The sequence below is a fragment of the Prunus persica genome, chromosome G6 (assembly GCF_000346465.2).
Source record: "Prunus persica cultivar Lovell chromosome G6, Prunus_persica_NCBIv2, whole genome shotgun sequence".
In the NCBI taxonomy this organism is placed as follows: domain Eukaryota; kingdom Viridiplantae; phylum Streptophyta; class Magnoliopsida; order Rosales; family Rosaceae; genus Prunus; species Prunus persica.
In genome coordinates, this window is record NC_034014.1 from 9,605,096 (window position 1) to 9,621,944 (window position 16,849).

Below are 16,849 nucleotides of genomic sequence, written 5' to 3' on the forward strand. Positions count from 1 at the left end.
AAAGATAAAGCTTGAAAAAACTAAGGCATAACAATACAAATAAAACTCTTACAAAGGAGAGATGAAATGCTCTCACAAAGGGGAAGTGGAAAGCTCTCACAAAAGGAGTGGTAAAAACTGCACAAAGAACCCAAAAAGCCTATGCGACTTATTCCAAACATAAAGAAACCTCAAAAAGGATGGTGGTAGAGATCTGACGCCGAAATGATGTGGAGATCCAACGATGAGATGTAACTGCCTGTGATGGTTGGATGAAAATTATAACAAAACGAAGACAAATAGGGGAAACCTTCTGTCTCTGCAAATGAGGGAAGAGGATAAAGGAGGAAGAGAAGAGGGGAGAGAGGAGGGGAGGAAGAACAGTGGCTTCCTCCCTCTCAAAGTGAAAATGGATGTAGGAGTGTTTTTTAGGAGAGAGCGGGCTAGAGTTTCTCTAGAGGTTTACGCACTCACTGATTGTTTGTTGATAGATGATACTTAAGCTGCAAAACTTCACTAATACTATAATTATTACTAGCTCTTTGGCACACACTCCGATTGAATTTTTTTTTTCTTGAGATATATAACTTTTTTTTTTAATATTCAAAAGGTTTGAAGGTGGTTAATTGTCTTTTTTTATTTATGGACAATTGTAGTACTGCTCCTATTTTATTTTAATTTAAATAAATTGTGAATATAGTGTTTTATCCTTATTTAATGAAATGTTTAATATTTTAGTATTTTCATTAACCAAGAGGAGTTATAGGGATTTTGAATGCTTCATTTTCAAAACTTATTATGCCACATATATATATATAATAATGGGGGCGGATCCATGGCACCATATTTTTGACACAAATTTTGACACATTTTTTGGGTCATTAGATTACTCCACTTTTAATGGATGAGATTAAATCTGACATAATTTTTGATGAGATTAAATCTGACATAATTTTTTTACATAAAAAATAATTAAAGTATTTTTCTCTCTCTTCTCTCTATTTTCTCGGAAAGTTACATTTCTCTCACAAAAGCATTTTTTTTCTCTCTCCTCTTTCTCTTCCCCATCATGTTTTCTGCTAACACTTTCTTTCATCAGACAAAAAAACAATCGTGTTGATCTTTCTATCTTTCTTTCGTATTGTTAATGTTTCTGAATTTTTGGGTTTTGGGTTTAGGGATTTTAATCTTCTCTTTCAACCAAGATGAGTGAGGACTAGATGTTGGCAATTTTATATTTGCTTTGTGAAGCTTCATTTCTGAAACTCCAAACTTTGAACCAAGCCATTAAAAGCCTTAACACATAAGAATGTATGGCCCTGCTCGTGTAAAAAGAAAAACTTGTAAATTGTAGTTATGCGAATCAATTTTACCATCATTTCTCAAGCCTTAAAGAGAGTAGCGGTAAGGAAGTTTGTGCAAATTCAAAATATTATTTGGATATAATTCTTCATCAAGATATCCAAGCTTATTAGAAGGTAACCCAACTTAGCATTTTAAGAAAAAAAGACGAAAACTAGTGAAAAATTGGGACTTTTCACCTAATATGTAGGATTTTTTTAGTTAGTTTGTTTCTTGCTTGCTGGGCCTATTTTGTCTTCAGCTTTCTTTGTTTTTAGTCTGGCTGTGTTTCCTTTCTGATCTCCAGCGTTTGGAGTGGAATTGTCTTCGACAAAAATGAAAATAGTACTACAGCAAACAAAAATCTTCACAATTATTGTACAGTTCTTCGAGTCTCATTAGAAGATCAAGAGACAAAACTTCAAGCGGTTAGAGCCAAAAGAGAGAGAGAGAGAGAGAGAGAGAGAGAGAGAGAGAGAGGAAAAGAAACATATGAGCAAGAAGGTTTTTGGGTATGATGAAAGAGAGAGCTGGCAGAGAACAGGAAAGAGGAGAGAGGAAAATTACTTTGCTGAGAGAAATTTACCTTTTCAAGAAAGTTGATAGATGAGAGAGAAAAATATTTTAAATAATTTATTTATGTCAGAAGGTTTAATCTTATCCATTAAAAATGGAGTAATCTAATGGCCTAAAAATTGTGTCAAAATTTATGTATAAAATATTATGCTACGGATCCGCCCCATATATATATATATATATATATAGATTAATAATTGGAATCCATAATAGATTAAATAGAAAGAATAAATAACAAAAAATTATTGGCGCCCTAGCTTTTAGAGTACAACAACTTTAACCCTTGTAAGTGTACGCACTTGCAACAGTTGCAGAAATACCTTGAATCTTCACGGGTCATCTGAAATTTGTAAATAAAAAAACATAGTTTGCTAGATAAAAATGAACCGGAAATTGTAATAATCAAATGTCATTCTTTTTATATGGATGACGCCTGCAATAATTCACTCAAAAAAAAAAAAATTAGTTATCTAATTATAAACCAAACAAAATAAACAAACACGATTTTTCGATAAACAATAAAATTTCCACGATAATAATAAAATGACTCAATGATTTTCCGTCTTGGTAAATTTTTACAAGAATCTTTTTAATGAAGACTTGAACGAAATAATACTGCTTGCACATGACTTTTTGTAATGGAAACCCCCACGGTCTTGATGGTATGTGGTATTTCAGTTCAAAATAAAACAAAGAGAAATGACGTGGGAGGAGAGAGAGATTTACGGGGTTAAGTGACCAGAGGAAGAAGAACGTGAATAAAGAGAAGTGCAGTGCATGTTGCTCTGAGTTTTTGTAAGTTTTCATAATAAAGTACTGTAACCGTCCGATGTAATCTAATCGCTGACGTAGGAAGTCTGAGCTCCGTTCATATGCATGTAAAAGGTGACGTAGGAAGTTAGAGCTTTTAATCAAAATCTGGTCAGATCTATCTAATGGCTGACGTAGGAAGTCCGAGCGTTAACAAAAATCATGTCACGTCTATTTAATAGCTGACGTAAGAAGTCCGAGCGTTAACAAAAATCATGAAACTGAGAAACGGTCACTACCCATTTGGCTCCATTTGATTAAAATTTGTATTTTGAAATATGCTCTGAGTTCCAACACACACCAGATGCTTCGAGAATGGAAGAGGGGAGGCTCTCACTCCTCTACTAAAACCCGAACCCAATGAACCAAACTGCCATCAACCTCAGAAAACAGCGCCAAACCCAAGGATCTGCAGATCAACCGGACCCCTTGGAGCATTTGATCACCATGGAAAACCAGCGTAACCTTCCTACGGAGATCGTAAGCGACATTCTTTCCCGGGTACCAGTCAAGTCCCTGTGCCGCTTCAGGTGCGTATCGAAGCCATGGCTATCTCTGATCACTCACCCTGATTTTGTCAAACTTCACTACAACAGAGCCTTTGAGAAAGAGGGTATACTGCACCAGAGGCGACGAGTCCTAATTGATGTACCCGGAAGTAATTCACTTTTCTCTTTCGGCATCGATGAGTTTCTCAAGCGAAATGATCATGGCGGTGATGCAGAGGTCGAGGAGAGTGATATTGACTGTGTTTATTGCCATGAAGAACTAGATAGTGGCGTTATGCTGGTGGTTCCATGCAATGGGTTGCTGTTTTTCACGGTGAGCAATTTGGACTTGTATTTGCTCAACCCAGCAACCAGGGAATCTAAGAAACTCCCTGGACCTGAAGGGTTTGGGATGGATGGGTGTTCTCATCACCTTTTTGGGTTTGGATTTGACCACTCAGCTGATGATTACAAGGTGGTTTACGGGCGGTGCTTTGATGATGGAGTTGATTTCGGCGTCTACATGCTGAAAACCGGTTCTTGGCGTGTGATCGAAGAGCGCTATCCCTACAAACGCGCTGTAACTGATGATTCAAAGGGGATTTTGGTGAATGGAGGCTTCCATTGGTTGTCAAGGAGAATTGGAGATCAGTCAATAATGATCATGGCTTTCCTCTTAGCTGAGGAGGAGGTTCGAGAGATTGAAGCCCCGCCCGATTTCACCGAAAGCGATTTGATTTATTTCAGTCTTGGAGCCTTCAGGGAATGCCTGTGTGTATCCCAATGGATTTTGCAAGATGCAGGAAATCATGAGTTTTGGGTGATGAAGGATTATGGAGTGAGCGAGTCTTGGACTAAAATAAAGCTCTCCATTGTGATGTTGGATTCTGGCAACATTTTGCCTGCCCCTTACAGGACCAAATCTCATGATCTGCTGTTTGCAAAGTGGATAAGCGATTTTTATTTGTACAACTTTGATGATCACACCTTTCGTACCATGTCGATTACCCTATTTCAGGAGTTTCGTGATGCCGAGGTCTACTTGGAGAGCCTTGTTCCGTTGAATTAGCATGACATTATGGACATAGCACATCAAGGAAACCAGGTATTTTACTCATCACAATCCCCTATATTTTAAACGTATTGTTGGTGTGGCGCTTGTATGAGACTGATCTATATTCAGGTAGGGAGCTCACTTTTAGTCTTTCGTGACGACATTAATTGACCACATGATCTAACAAATTATGTACATCTATATGCACAAACTGGCAATCAATTTTGTCATGTCAGGACCTGTCAGCATAACTTTTCCTTCCATAAGTAGAAGGTGAAGAGAAGTCCAAGATCAAAGAAGCAGTGGTGGTGTCAATAACACAGAAGAAATCAAAACTTGTGCAACAAGTTTTAGCCCCTAAGTGAGGAAGTGCATTGTGTGTTGGGCCAGACATATATATGGTAGCAACTATGTAATGGATGGCCTTGGAGTTGTTTGTAAGAGCTAGCTAATTCGGTCTCTCATGTTCTGTACTCTCGTCTTAAATAAAAAAGGCCAAGACTCTTATGTCTAGCTCTATCAATTTCATTTACATTTTGGTGTAATGTTTAGAGTCATTCGATAGTGAGTGCCTTATATGTGGCCATTAGAGTAATTCTAGCGGAAGGCTTTTTGCTCGAGCAAGAGAGGGCCTAGCCCACGAGACAGCTCCAACGTGGAAGGGCAAGCCTGGGCAAGGCATGGGGCCCATCAACCTGAGCAAGCCCACAGGCAAAATCAGCCCATGCTGCTGCCTGGGCAAGTGATGTAATGTTGACGTCATAATGACGTCAACAACCAATTTAAATAGCAAAAAAAAAAAATAAACCAAAAAAATAAACCAAAAAAATCTTTTTTTTTTTAATAAACGGCTAGTCATATTCTTTACATCCCATGCCAAAACTCTATACAAATTCCTCTTTTCATATGTCATGTGAATAGTGGTTGCCCTTGGATTGCCATAACAATGAGTGGAAACACAACAAGCCTTTGCAATGACTGTCACTATTCATGTGAATAGTAACAGCCCTTGTCTCCTCTTGCCCTTTGTCATGGAAAATAGGTGGAAGTGCTCTTAGGTGAGGTCCTATCTCTTAACCGTTGGATCACACTAACCAATTTAATCCAACAGCTAACTAATTTGATCTACGGATTAAGAGATAAGGCCTCACTTAAATGCCATATATAAGGCCCTCACTATAGAATTCTTGGTAATGTTAATTGACATCGCATAGTGCTCAAGTCTATGAGCAAACCCCTCAAGCCCAATCCAATAAGACATTAGGTCACTTGAGCCGAGTAGACCTTTGAGGACCTCACAAAAATAATTGTTGAAAGAAAACGTAAAAACTAAACTGTTTTGATTATTAGATTATAGCCTTAACAAGATGCCCTTATTTTACTTTAATAACATCCATACCGGAGAAAAAATCATTAATCAAACACATTTTCTCTGGTGGTTATTGTCCTTTAATCTTAGGGAGCATTTTTATTTATCACCTTAATCAAAGTTGTACGCTCACCACCACTCTTAAAGAGTGGCATCTGTCATATTGTTAACCTTAGTTAACTTTTCTATGAGAATAAATAAACAAAAATTGAAAAAGAACCCACAACACACATCTCAATTCTCTCTCCCCTTTTTTCCTCCTTTCGCCCTTGTTTTTCTTTTCTTCCCCTTCCCTTCCTCTCTCCTCTCTCTTGCAACTTTCTCCCTTACTCTGTATCTCTTTCTCTATCACACTCTTTCCAGCAGCCACTCTTAAACAAATATATATTTCTTCCCATCTTCCTCGCCACCTAGCCGTCTTCCCATCTCCCTCCTCAGCCAACATCTCCAACCTCTCTTTCCCTCCCATTCTCGTTAAACAGTTACACGCATTAGGAAAAAGCCAGAAATCTTGAAAATCAGTGCAAAACCATTAAACATAAAACCAGAAATCTTCAATAGCATCTTATATGACGAAACCACACTAGTGTACGAAGGGCAATAATTGATGTCATGAGCAACCAAATAAATGGTTTTTTTGTTTTGTTGATATGTTAATTTTTTCAACCACTTTTGGGGTCGTGTTTTTTGATGTTGGTATTATTGGAGGGGGACTGCAACCAAGGGGCCGCAATGCGAGCAGGGTGGAGTCACACTAGGACTAGTGTGGTCTCAGCCCCCACTCAAGTTTTTTTATATTTTAAAAGTAATATATTGTTATATATTTCTATATGTATATTATTTCAAATGCTTTACGTTTTGATATGTACCGACATGTGTTGTGGAAGACCTATTAAGGCACAAGGAGGTGCTTCAAATTGTCCTTTTGCTCAGCTGGTGATGGTGCACTCCACGGCCCCGTTTGGTTCACGGAATGGATTTGAGGGGAAATCATTTCTCATGTCATTTCTCAAGGAATGGGAATGAATGATTCATTTCCCATGTTTGGTAATGTCGGGAAAGTAACCGGGAGATTTCACTTTGTTTTCTTTCCCATATTTGTTTTGAGTAAGAATGAAAAACAAAGTTTGTATAATTTTCTAATTATACCCATATTAAATCCAATAAAAAAAGAATGCATTTAATGATACGTTGTAATTATAAATTGTTCATAGGGACAAAATAGTCATGAAAATTGTGCATTGAATGTTGGCTCATTTTCCCAAACTTTCCCATGATGATGGAAAATAAAACTCAAGTTAAGAGGAGGGCTTCACTTTCCCCTGTACTTTCCCATGTGCCAGCCAACCATTTCTCATGTCTGGACTTACCAAACATGAGAAAGCAATTAAATTCCCATTCCCAAGCCTCCTTTCCCATGAAATGGGGTCTAGGTGTATAGATTACCTTATTTCTATTTTTAGCATTTCAGTAAACGTCTTTGTCCTTTTACTTTTATTTATTTTTATATATATTACTGTCACTCCCCGAACCTGGGGGTCAGTGGAAATCCCTCGCCTAGTGCGTGAGAAAAAAATTAAAAATAAAAAAAAGAAAAAGAAAGAAGTTGTTTAAAATCAACTTCTCTTATAAAAATAGCTCCAAAATCTTACAACTTAACAATAAATAAATAAACAAATAAAGCTCTATTACTCTTATCTAATTCAGTCTCAACTGGTTTAGTCCTTGTCTTACCCTTTAATTCATATGAAAAATTAAACAGGACGAGGGATGAGCAACCACTACTCAGAAGGACATAAGACCTTACCACAGTATATTGATATAAATAAATTAAGTGACATACAATCACACAACTAAATATCACATTAATAATATTAATGCATGAATGCTCTTCATCTACTCTCATTAATTCATATAACTGGACAAGCAAACTTGCACGTCCCATACCATGCTTATACCACTTGGTCCTGAATGCCCATTTATATGAACTAACATCCATTTCAACCATCCCATAATTCCCTTTTTGTTAGTCATATTGTCTAACTCCTTGTCGCAAGTCCCGCATCACCCAATAAAAATCATGTGCGAGATCCCTGAGATCTGGTACCAACCATGCATTCCACTCAACTATACAAAAGATCATTCCCATTACCCTCTTTCCACCATTATTTTCTCAACCCAAGAACTCCAAATAATTTCCATGACATGATATAGTTCTTCTTTTCACATAACTCATAAAAACAATGTAATCATTTAAATATCACCAATATACATATAATCATGCCAACATTAATTAAATAATTAACAACACGTAAACACCCAATGTCAAGAACATCCATCAAATTATAATATCACGCATAACATAGTGCTCACGAAATTTAATTAAGTCAATCCCCGTAAAGGCTCCCAAGAAACCTCTAACTCTATTCCAAAGTATAGCTCCTAAAACACACGCAAAGCACTCTATCTCTTCCAATATCATCTTTCCTTCCATCTCTCTATTACCTTGCATTTGCCGCATGCAATCTCTAAGTTGTTGTATTGAATTAGTAGTGAAGTAAGCTCTTATTTATAGTACAAATAAGAGTCTGCTAAAGATGAGATAGAAAGGGAATGTCTGCATATCAAGTAGGTGGTGTAAATTGTTATGTGCATATGAATGTAGTGCTGCCAACTATAAGTAATTATAGTAGGAGGTGTTCAAAGCTGAGCAAATTCAAGATATACAGATGACAACTCACAAGGTGATAGTGCTCCTAGCTTGGCTATAATAAAATGGACATGTTATCACTAATATGAATCAAAGTTGATAACTACAATCCTTTAAACTTAGCACTAGTATTAATAACATGTAGGAGGTGCAACGATATAAGATTAATAAAACATTTGGATATTTATTTAAAGCATATATTTATTAATGATAATATTTATGAAAGTACAACATGTACGCAGACAATTATATGTATAAGTTATAAACTAAATATGTAACAAAATGTGTAATTTTCCTCAAATATAATATATTTTAAATATAAGGTTTCACAATTACTCCATTTATTTAAGTTTATAATGTAAATAAGGAAGTACCCCCTATTTGGATTCAAATAAAAATACTAGAAAATTAAATTCCTATCAAATTAAAATTTGAAAAATCGGTTTTAGTGCAAAATACGATTTAGGCTAAAAATGATGGCTCATTAAGTCAATATATACGTCATACTAAATCCCATAAAATCAAGTTTTCTTGTTTGATGTGTAAGGAATAAAAGCCGCCAAAAATTATCTTGAGAAAATGATTATTCCGAAATACCATTTTTCATACTTAGTCAATATTTTTAAATAAAACTTTCATATATGATATGAATGCATGAAGGGGCCTAAGGTCAATATAGGTAAAAAGCCTTAGATATTCAATCCACAGAGTTTTTAGCCTTTTAAAATTGCACCTCCGCTAAAAATTCATGGGTCTGCTAGCTAGTACGTGTGGCCCTACCTAGTGAAAACCCACATCTCCTCCAATACTTGCAAATCCATTACCAAAAACTTTAATATAATTATTGAAACTATCTTACCTTTTTTTTTTTTTACACAAACCTTAAAAATAGTCTTTTTCACCTCTTCTTTCTTGGTGCAGACAACAAAATTTAGAGGTATTTATTCAAAAACTCATTTTAGCATGACATATTATACAAAAACTCATATAAAGTCTATTTGGAGAGAAAAACTCAAAATTAGCCACTTGTCATTTTCTAATTGGTTCTTAGTATGTTAAAATTTTATAAGAACCAATTAGAAAATAACAAGTGGCTAGTTTTGAGTTTTTCACTCTAAATAGACTCTATAAGGACTTTTGTATATTATGTCATGCTAACATGGGTTTATTAGTGAAATCCTCCAAAATTTACCCCTCCTCTTAGAACTAGGTTTTTGAGTTTTTCTCTTTAACTCCATATTATATTTCTCTCCACTTATGGTTTTTTATAGTTGTGAAATTTTTGATTTTTTTTCTTTCTATTGGGTTTAATGGGGGAAAGAGCTTTAATGATATTTGCTAAATCACTACTATTTGTCTATTTCTTTCAATTTTCTTGCTTAGAATGTATTTGTCCATCCCTTTGTCGAGGAAAATTATGATTGCAACCAATAAGCAATATAATTCTTGACATATATATATATACTATTTTTCATATGTATTGTGAGTTCGAATTTTTGATTCTTTATAATTTGTAAGAGGCCCCTACACACATGAAATCCTGGCTTCGCTACTGAGTGTGAGGTAGGTAGATTGGCGACGAGAGTATCTTGTTTTTAAATAATAAAAAAAAAATATTCACTTGGTAAAGTTGAAAGACAAAGTCTAGGTATAAATCTATTTAATTTTTCTATTTAAAAATGACATGTGACAAATTTTTAATAGGAGTGTCATCGACTACCGTGATGATACCGTATCACTCTATAATTTCTCATCTAATATGGTGAAAACCAGAACCAAACTAACTTTGATAAAAGGAGAAACGTAAGTTTAATAAATAAGTGACAACAATTCTAGCTACTAATTTGCTCACTGGAGACAAAATCAAAACGACATCAGCTGGAAGTCATTTTTTTTCCTTAATATAAAGAAAATAGCGAAGCGGCTGTGGGAAACCAGCCTCACCTCCCATTGGGATCATAGGTGAGATTCTAATGTTAGGACTCAAGATTTCACATTAAGAAAACAACATATCTTATGATAGTTTAAGAGCTCTTAGATACCTTTCCCTTACAAGTTAATTTTTAGGTGTGCCAAATTGAGTTGCAGTGTTAGAGAAAAGTGATCATGATCCGCGATATAAAGTGAGAAAGAAAAAACAACATGTCAATCAGGCCTCAAATCTAATTTCCGAGAAATAAAAAGCAACAATTCAGACCTAAAACCTAATTTCCGTCAAACTTTAGGGCTTAGACTAGGTAAAAATGTCCATTCAACAAGGGTAGAAGATGTGCTCATACCAACAAATTATGCATGAACACATATTGTTGACAAATTACAAACAAAGACATGTACAACACTGAAAGCTAACAACTTAACAAATAAAAATACTTTAAACCTATATATCAAATCAGATTTATAATCTGCTTATTAAGATTCGATTTAAAAATGGAAATCACAATGTTTGCCAAAATAAGAAGAAATCAACTTTATGATTTTTTTTTACGTCTAACGGTCCCTGAACTTTGATCCAATGACATTTTGGTCCCTTAATTTCCAAAATTGTTCCTGTGATCCTACAACTTTAGTTTCATTAGGATAAATGGTTATACCGTCAATTTTGTCATCATTTCCATTAAATGCAAGAGCAAAATGGTCTTTTTGTATTATTTTTAATTTCCACCATCTAAATATTCCTTTCATCCAAAAAATAAAAATAAAAACTAAAAACTAAAAAACTTTATTCCTATCCTCACCACAATAGCCACAACCTCTCCAACCCAACCCCATCTGAACACACACAACCCACAACAACCACCAAGCCGTCCCCACCCTCACCATTCCACCGAGTCAATCCCTCTTTCCCCAGGGTGAAATATTCAAATTTGTTTTTTCAATTTTTTTTATTAACAAAATTGAGGATATGATAGAGTGAGAAGCCGTCGTAGGGAGGGTAGGTATGGCTTGGGTAGGGGTTTGGGTTGTGGGAGCGCCATTAGTTGTTACCAAGGTAGTGGGTTAATTGGCTCGGTGTTGGGTGAAACTTGTCCATGGCTTTGTTGGATTGGAGGAAGGGAGATATATCATTCCTCAATTGGTGGTGGGTTTAATGGGCTTGGCTTGAGGAGGGAGGGAGATATATGGATGGGGAGAGTTAAATCACCGCAGCGAGGGAGTGGGTGGGGTTTGGGTGTGCCAAGAATGGCCCATTTATCTCAAGAGTGAAACAATTTCCGATTTTTACCTTCAACAGTACATCATGTGTCATGCACATGCTCAAATTTAATAGAAAAAGCTAACAAAATTGACGACATGACTATTTGCCCTAACGAAACTGAAGTTGAAGGACCACCAGACTTTTTTTATGTTTTGGTGAACAAAAGTTTAAGAGAGGGAGAAGCTACTCCCACACTCAAAGCCAGGGCAAACCGACCTACAGCCGGTTGGACTACCTGCAAGGAGGCATTATCCCCCTGCCCTCCTGTATGGAATTACACGACATTTTCTAGACTACCCACCAACATGGGACTGCTGGCAGCAAGTATCAAGCTCGGTTGGGCCTCAACGCACAGCTCGCACCTTACCAACTCAACTAACCATGTGGGCGTTTTTGTGCTACCTTTTGCTTCAGTTGTAGTGTTACGTTACCTTGTTACTTCATTGACAGCTTGTAAAGAAAGTAATCCCGTGACAGTTTCCTCAATAAAAAAATCATGCAAAAATGAACAAAAATATAAAAATGATACCCAAAAAAAAAAAAAAAACTTATATAATTGTTGTACACTACAACCAAAATCTGCAAGACGATAAAATATTTCCTGTACACTTCTTATTACACGCTCCAACCGCACCGCCCGCATTTACCAACCTTTTAAACTGCACCAACAGATTTTGGCATTTTAGTCGTTGGTCTACCGCGTCTCTTCTTAGTAAGAGGAGGCATGATAACATCTTCTGAACCTTAATGCATCACATTCTTAATGTCAGGTATGGGAGAAATACTAAACGCATATGAACATCTAAAGTACCTTGACTTGAAGTGGTCATCAGTATACTCATGAATGCAACCAGAATCTTTTTGAATAGCAACAAGTGCATGAACACAAGTAAAGCCTTTTATTTGCCACTCATGACAGGAGCACAAACGATTAGCCAAATCAACTTTAACACAGATTTCAGCATGCACATCATAGACAGAAGCACTACAACGACTAACATTCCAATTCCTACCAACCATCAACCTTTCGTTCAAGGTTCTCTCCATCACAGGACATAGAACAGAACACCACTGCTCTGCTTTACGACTCCATTCAGCCATCATTTTCATGAGTTTACTCCTGATGCCATCAACCATTTGACAGATTGGCAAAGCACGTAGCTCAAAAATCCAAGAATTAAATGATTCAGAAGCATTGTTGCACATTTCACCATATCGACTACCCTTAAAATAGGCATATGACCAACTCTCCTTAGGAAGATCTTCTAAAAAAGTCATAACAGGAGCACCACCCTCATGTTTTAAATTTCTCATATTAACCTCAAAAGCAGCTTTAGTGTGAGCATAAGCGCATTTCAAAAAAAGATCAACAATGTGATCCCGGAAAAATTTGCCATACGTAGAAGGATATTTAGATAAAAGGTTCTGTTTGAAATGCTGCAAGCAAAATGCACGATGGGATGTTGGAAACATGTCTGAAACAGCTTCAGTGAGACCTTTGTTATGATCAGATATAAATGTAATCGTCCTACCTTGAGGAGTCAAAACTTTAGGTAAGTTTTCAAAGAACCAGATCCAATTTACCTCATTTTCCGAGTCCACGATAGCAAAAGCAAAGGGAAAAGATCCTGCAAACCAATAACATAAAATAGAATGGATGAGTAACCTGGTATTTCAAAGGTATACAAAGACATACATTTATATATGTCACTTATCAAAAATCACAAAATATACATAAAGATGTAATTGTCAACCATCCGCACACAGATACAGATCAATAATCACAGTAATAAAAATAAAAAACAAAATTTATACCTTGGTTTCCATTCTTTCCCGTGGCACCAATTAGTTGCCCCTTATGCTTACTTTCTAGACCAGTCACATCTATGAACAACAAAGGTCTGCACCACCAAAAGCCCTCAATGCATGCACCATAACAAATAAACAATCTCCGAAAACGAGAAGTCTTGGGATCACACTCCAAGACACAACGTGACCCCCCGATTGGATGACATTAAAGCATCACGATACCAAACTAATTGACTACAAGACGAGGATTCATCACCATGAACCTCACTCTTGGCCAAATTTTTTGCATACCACACAGTATGGTAAGAGATATCAAGACCATAGTTCTGCTTAAAATCCTTGACAATATCAACAGGCTTAATAAACGGTTCTTCCTGGATTCGATCCACCAAAACAGAAGATATAATCCTTGAGCTCATCATCTTACTTTTCTCCTCACAGATAGCACCTGTGCAAGTGTGAACTTTATTGACTTAATGTAGAAAAAACCATTCAACTGACACACTGAAGCATGTATACGCCAATTACATCCATCTGAGATCTTCTTAAAACATTCAGCAATAACACGTTCTTTTTCATTCTTTACAAAAGCAAAACGAAATCCAGTCGCAAAGGCATACTTACACAACTTGTTACGAAATTCAGCTACACCCCCTTCAAACTTCTGGCCCACATTATTAATATATTCCTTCCAACCCTGAGACAAAAGTGTCTCGCCTTCATGAAATCTGGAGGTCCTCAAATGTTCATTCCCATCAAAAGCACCACTATCTAACATGCATGATGAAGATGCTGCATGATTATATATTGCATCACCACATGCTGTATGATTAGATATTGCATCACTAGACGCTGTATGATTAGATGTTGCACCATTAGAAGTAGTGTGGCTAGACATTGCATCAGCAGACAATGCATGCTTAGGAGCTCCAAGCGTTGCATGATTAGACGCTTCATGATCACTGCTGCATGATCAGATGTTGCATCATTAGATGCAGCATGATCAGGAGCTGCATGATTAGAAACTGCATGACTATAAGGTGTGTGATTAGGCGCTGCATGATTAAACGTTGCATGATTGCCATCCTTGTTATTTGAACTCAAAAGATCCTTCACCGAAATATCAACAAACTACTCTTCAACATCGATAAACACATAAGCATCAAATGCACATCCATATCCGATTGCAGCAAGCAATTAGGATGCTCAGGAAGAGAATACGTCAGCTCAAAAGTCCCTACTTTTGGTTCCTTGAACCTTAAACACATCTCATTACAGATATCTGCATATTTACTGTGTTCAAACAATGCAATGACGACCGTAACTGCACCATAACTACACCTTGCTATTCTAGCACTCTCCATTCCTCTACATGTAAAAATGACCAAAAAAAATCAACAGTAAGTATGAAGAAAAATAAAAATAAAAACTGAACAGTGAGTCAGCAACTACCTTTATAACTAATCGTAACTGATCTATAGCAAATATTAAATTCCTCAACAAATCAAATGTTAAACAATTATGTTAAAAAATCATACTACAAAAATACAAAAACAAAACACGATGTAATTGAGTGAAACTGTCCCACGGTAAAAGTTATTTCAAAACAGTAGTGTAACAAGTGCAACGAAGACAGTTCCAGTTTTTCCAAAGCACTAGGATGCATCATTATACACTCTATTAACCACAACATAACACAGTAGCTGTAAACTGATTGTTGAACAACAAAAATGACAAAAAACCAGAAATAAAAATAACCATGCCGAACCAAATACCTCAACAATATCTCCAATCAATATGATCCAGATGCCAAAAAAATTTAAACAAACTAAAAGCAAACAGAATCACAGAAATACAAATTTGCACGATGAACAATACCACAATAACTACTTCAACTAAAAAAAAGATATTCTTAATAAACCAAAAATACAGATTTATGTGAATCAACCAAAGAAAATATACAACATGACGACAAAAAACAAACTGAAACCAAACAAAGAAAAATAGCTAAATAGCTTGTGAATGATTCGTATGAAGACTGATCAACTACGCGCTCCAAAATAAATGAAAGCTCTGGAGCAGAGTTTTAAACCAAGACAAACCTGAATCCTCAAACTCAGTAAGCATTACCCAAATGAGAGGAGAAAATAAACCAAAAATGAAAAACTTGGATGAACAAATCGAGCTGAAATCTTAATTAATGCAACCGAAAATTGACATTTTGAAGAAGAAAAAGAATCCGAATCTTGCAACTGATGATTCGTAACAAACTTGTTCATGTTTCAAGGGTAAAGGAACATCGAAATCTGGTTGACCAACACTAGGGAGGGATCTAGCTTAATTAAATTGTTGAAATAGAGGATAGCATCCCTGAAATCACTTGCACTGGAAGACTGGATTCTATTTTTTAATAATTAAAAGTTGAAATCTGTATTACTTCAATATTATTTCCCTGTAGAAATTGCAGCAAATCCTGGTTTTGCCTCATACATAACAAACATAAATGAAAAATATTTATAAATAATTGATACAGATATAGGACAACTATCCAGGTGATTTATGTAAATGACTAGTTCATGATGTTGGAGATTGAAGGGAAAATCATTTACAGTTTCTTTGGTTATCTTTGATTGGATTGTTGACTTGTAAGAATCAAACCAGACTCCCACCTGCACATTGCACGTGTACAGTTCAAATAAGGAAAGAAGTAAAAACATGTCCTTCAAAGCAATGGTGTTAAAGATTAAAATAAGGAACAAACTGCACTGTTGATTTTGTATACACAAAGGAAGAGTATTATATACACTAGTATTACATGGAGATGTTGAATATATGTGGTACAAAGTGAGATAGGACAAGTCTGCATAGAGTATAAATTTAAAAACTATATACATATATGCATGTATAGGGAACTTTTCAATTGCCAAACTGTAAATCTGGACTATTGATCAAGTTGATTCTTGCTTGAATGCATGGTCTGAATTCGCAGCATAGAAAAATAAGGATTTTTTCTTAGCATACATAGAAGATTGGCACTAACTATTAGAATCTTGTCAAACTCAAATATTTCATGTTGGATAAATTCTGGGTTTTAGTGATTTTGTTCCTATTTCAAATATTTCTTTTATGGTAATCTCCCTACTGTATAAAGGTGATTGTGACCTTATAATAAGAACCTCAGCCTAAAACAAGCAAAATTTGATACTATTGAATAAGAAAGAGCTTTCTCTTAATTTCGTTCTTATTCCGCTGGTATTCTCCCAAAATCAACATAGGCTGTGTTCTAATCACACTGAGTCACTGACACTGTAGCATAAGCTTTTAAAGAGACAAGGTCAAGTTGGGTACTACTTGTTTATGAGAGAATTGGAATGATAAGGATACAATGTCGTCAGATAACCAAGAGGAATCCCACATGGGATAAACGTAAATACAAGATAGAGTCCTAAGGACAATAGTCATCTAATAGTTTATCTCTACTTATAAAGAGATTTTGTGCATTTAAACAGAGAAGAAG

General features: G+C 35.8%; 2 protein-coding genes across 2 annotated transcripts; one reads left to right on the top strand and one right to left on the bottom strand.

Moving 5' to 3' along the window:
* Positions 2,969 to 4,742, top strand: LOC18775639 (F-box/kelch-repeat protein At3g06240). The gene is made up of 2 exons (XM_020566871.1): positions 2,969 to 4,299; positions 4,485 to 4,742. Exon 1 carries the CDS (start codon positions 3,067 to 3,069, stop codon positions 4,261 to 4,263), a length of 1,197 nt encoding a protein of 398 aa, XP_020422460.1. The 5' UTR covers positions 2,969 to 3,066; the 3' UTR covers positions 4,264 to 4,299; positions 4,485 to 4,742.
* LOC109950034 lies at positions 11,933 to 13,537 on the bottom strand. The gene is made up of 2 exons (XM_020567537.1): positions 13,339 to 13,537; positions 11,933 to 13,151 (listed from the first exon to the last, which is right to left on the bottom strand). Exon 2 carries the CDS (start codon positions 12,994 to 12,996, stop codon positions 12,268 to 12,270), a length of 729 nt encoding a protein of 242 aa, XP_020423126.1. The 5' UTR covers positions 12,997 to 13,151; positions 13,339 to 13,537; the 3' UTR covers positions 11,933 to 12,267.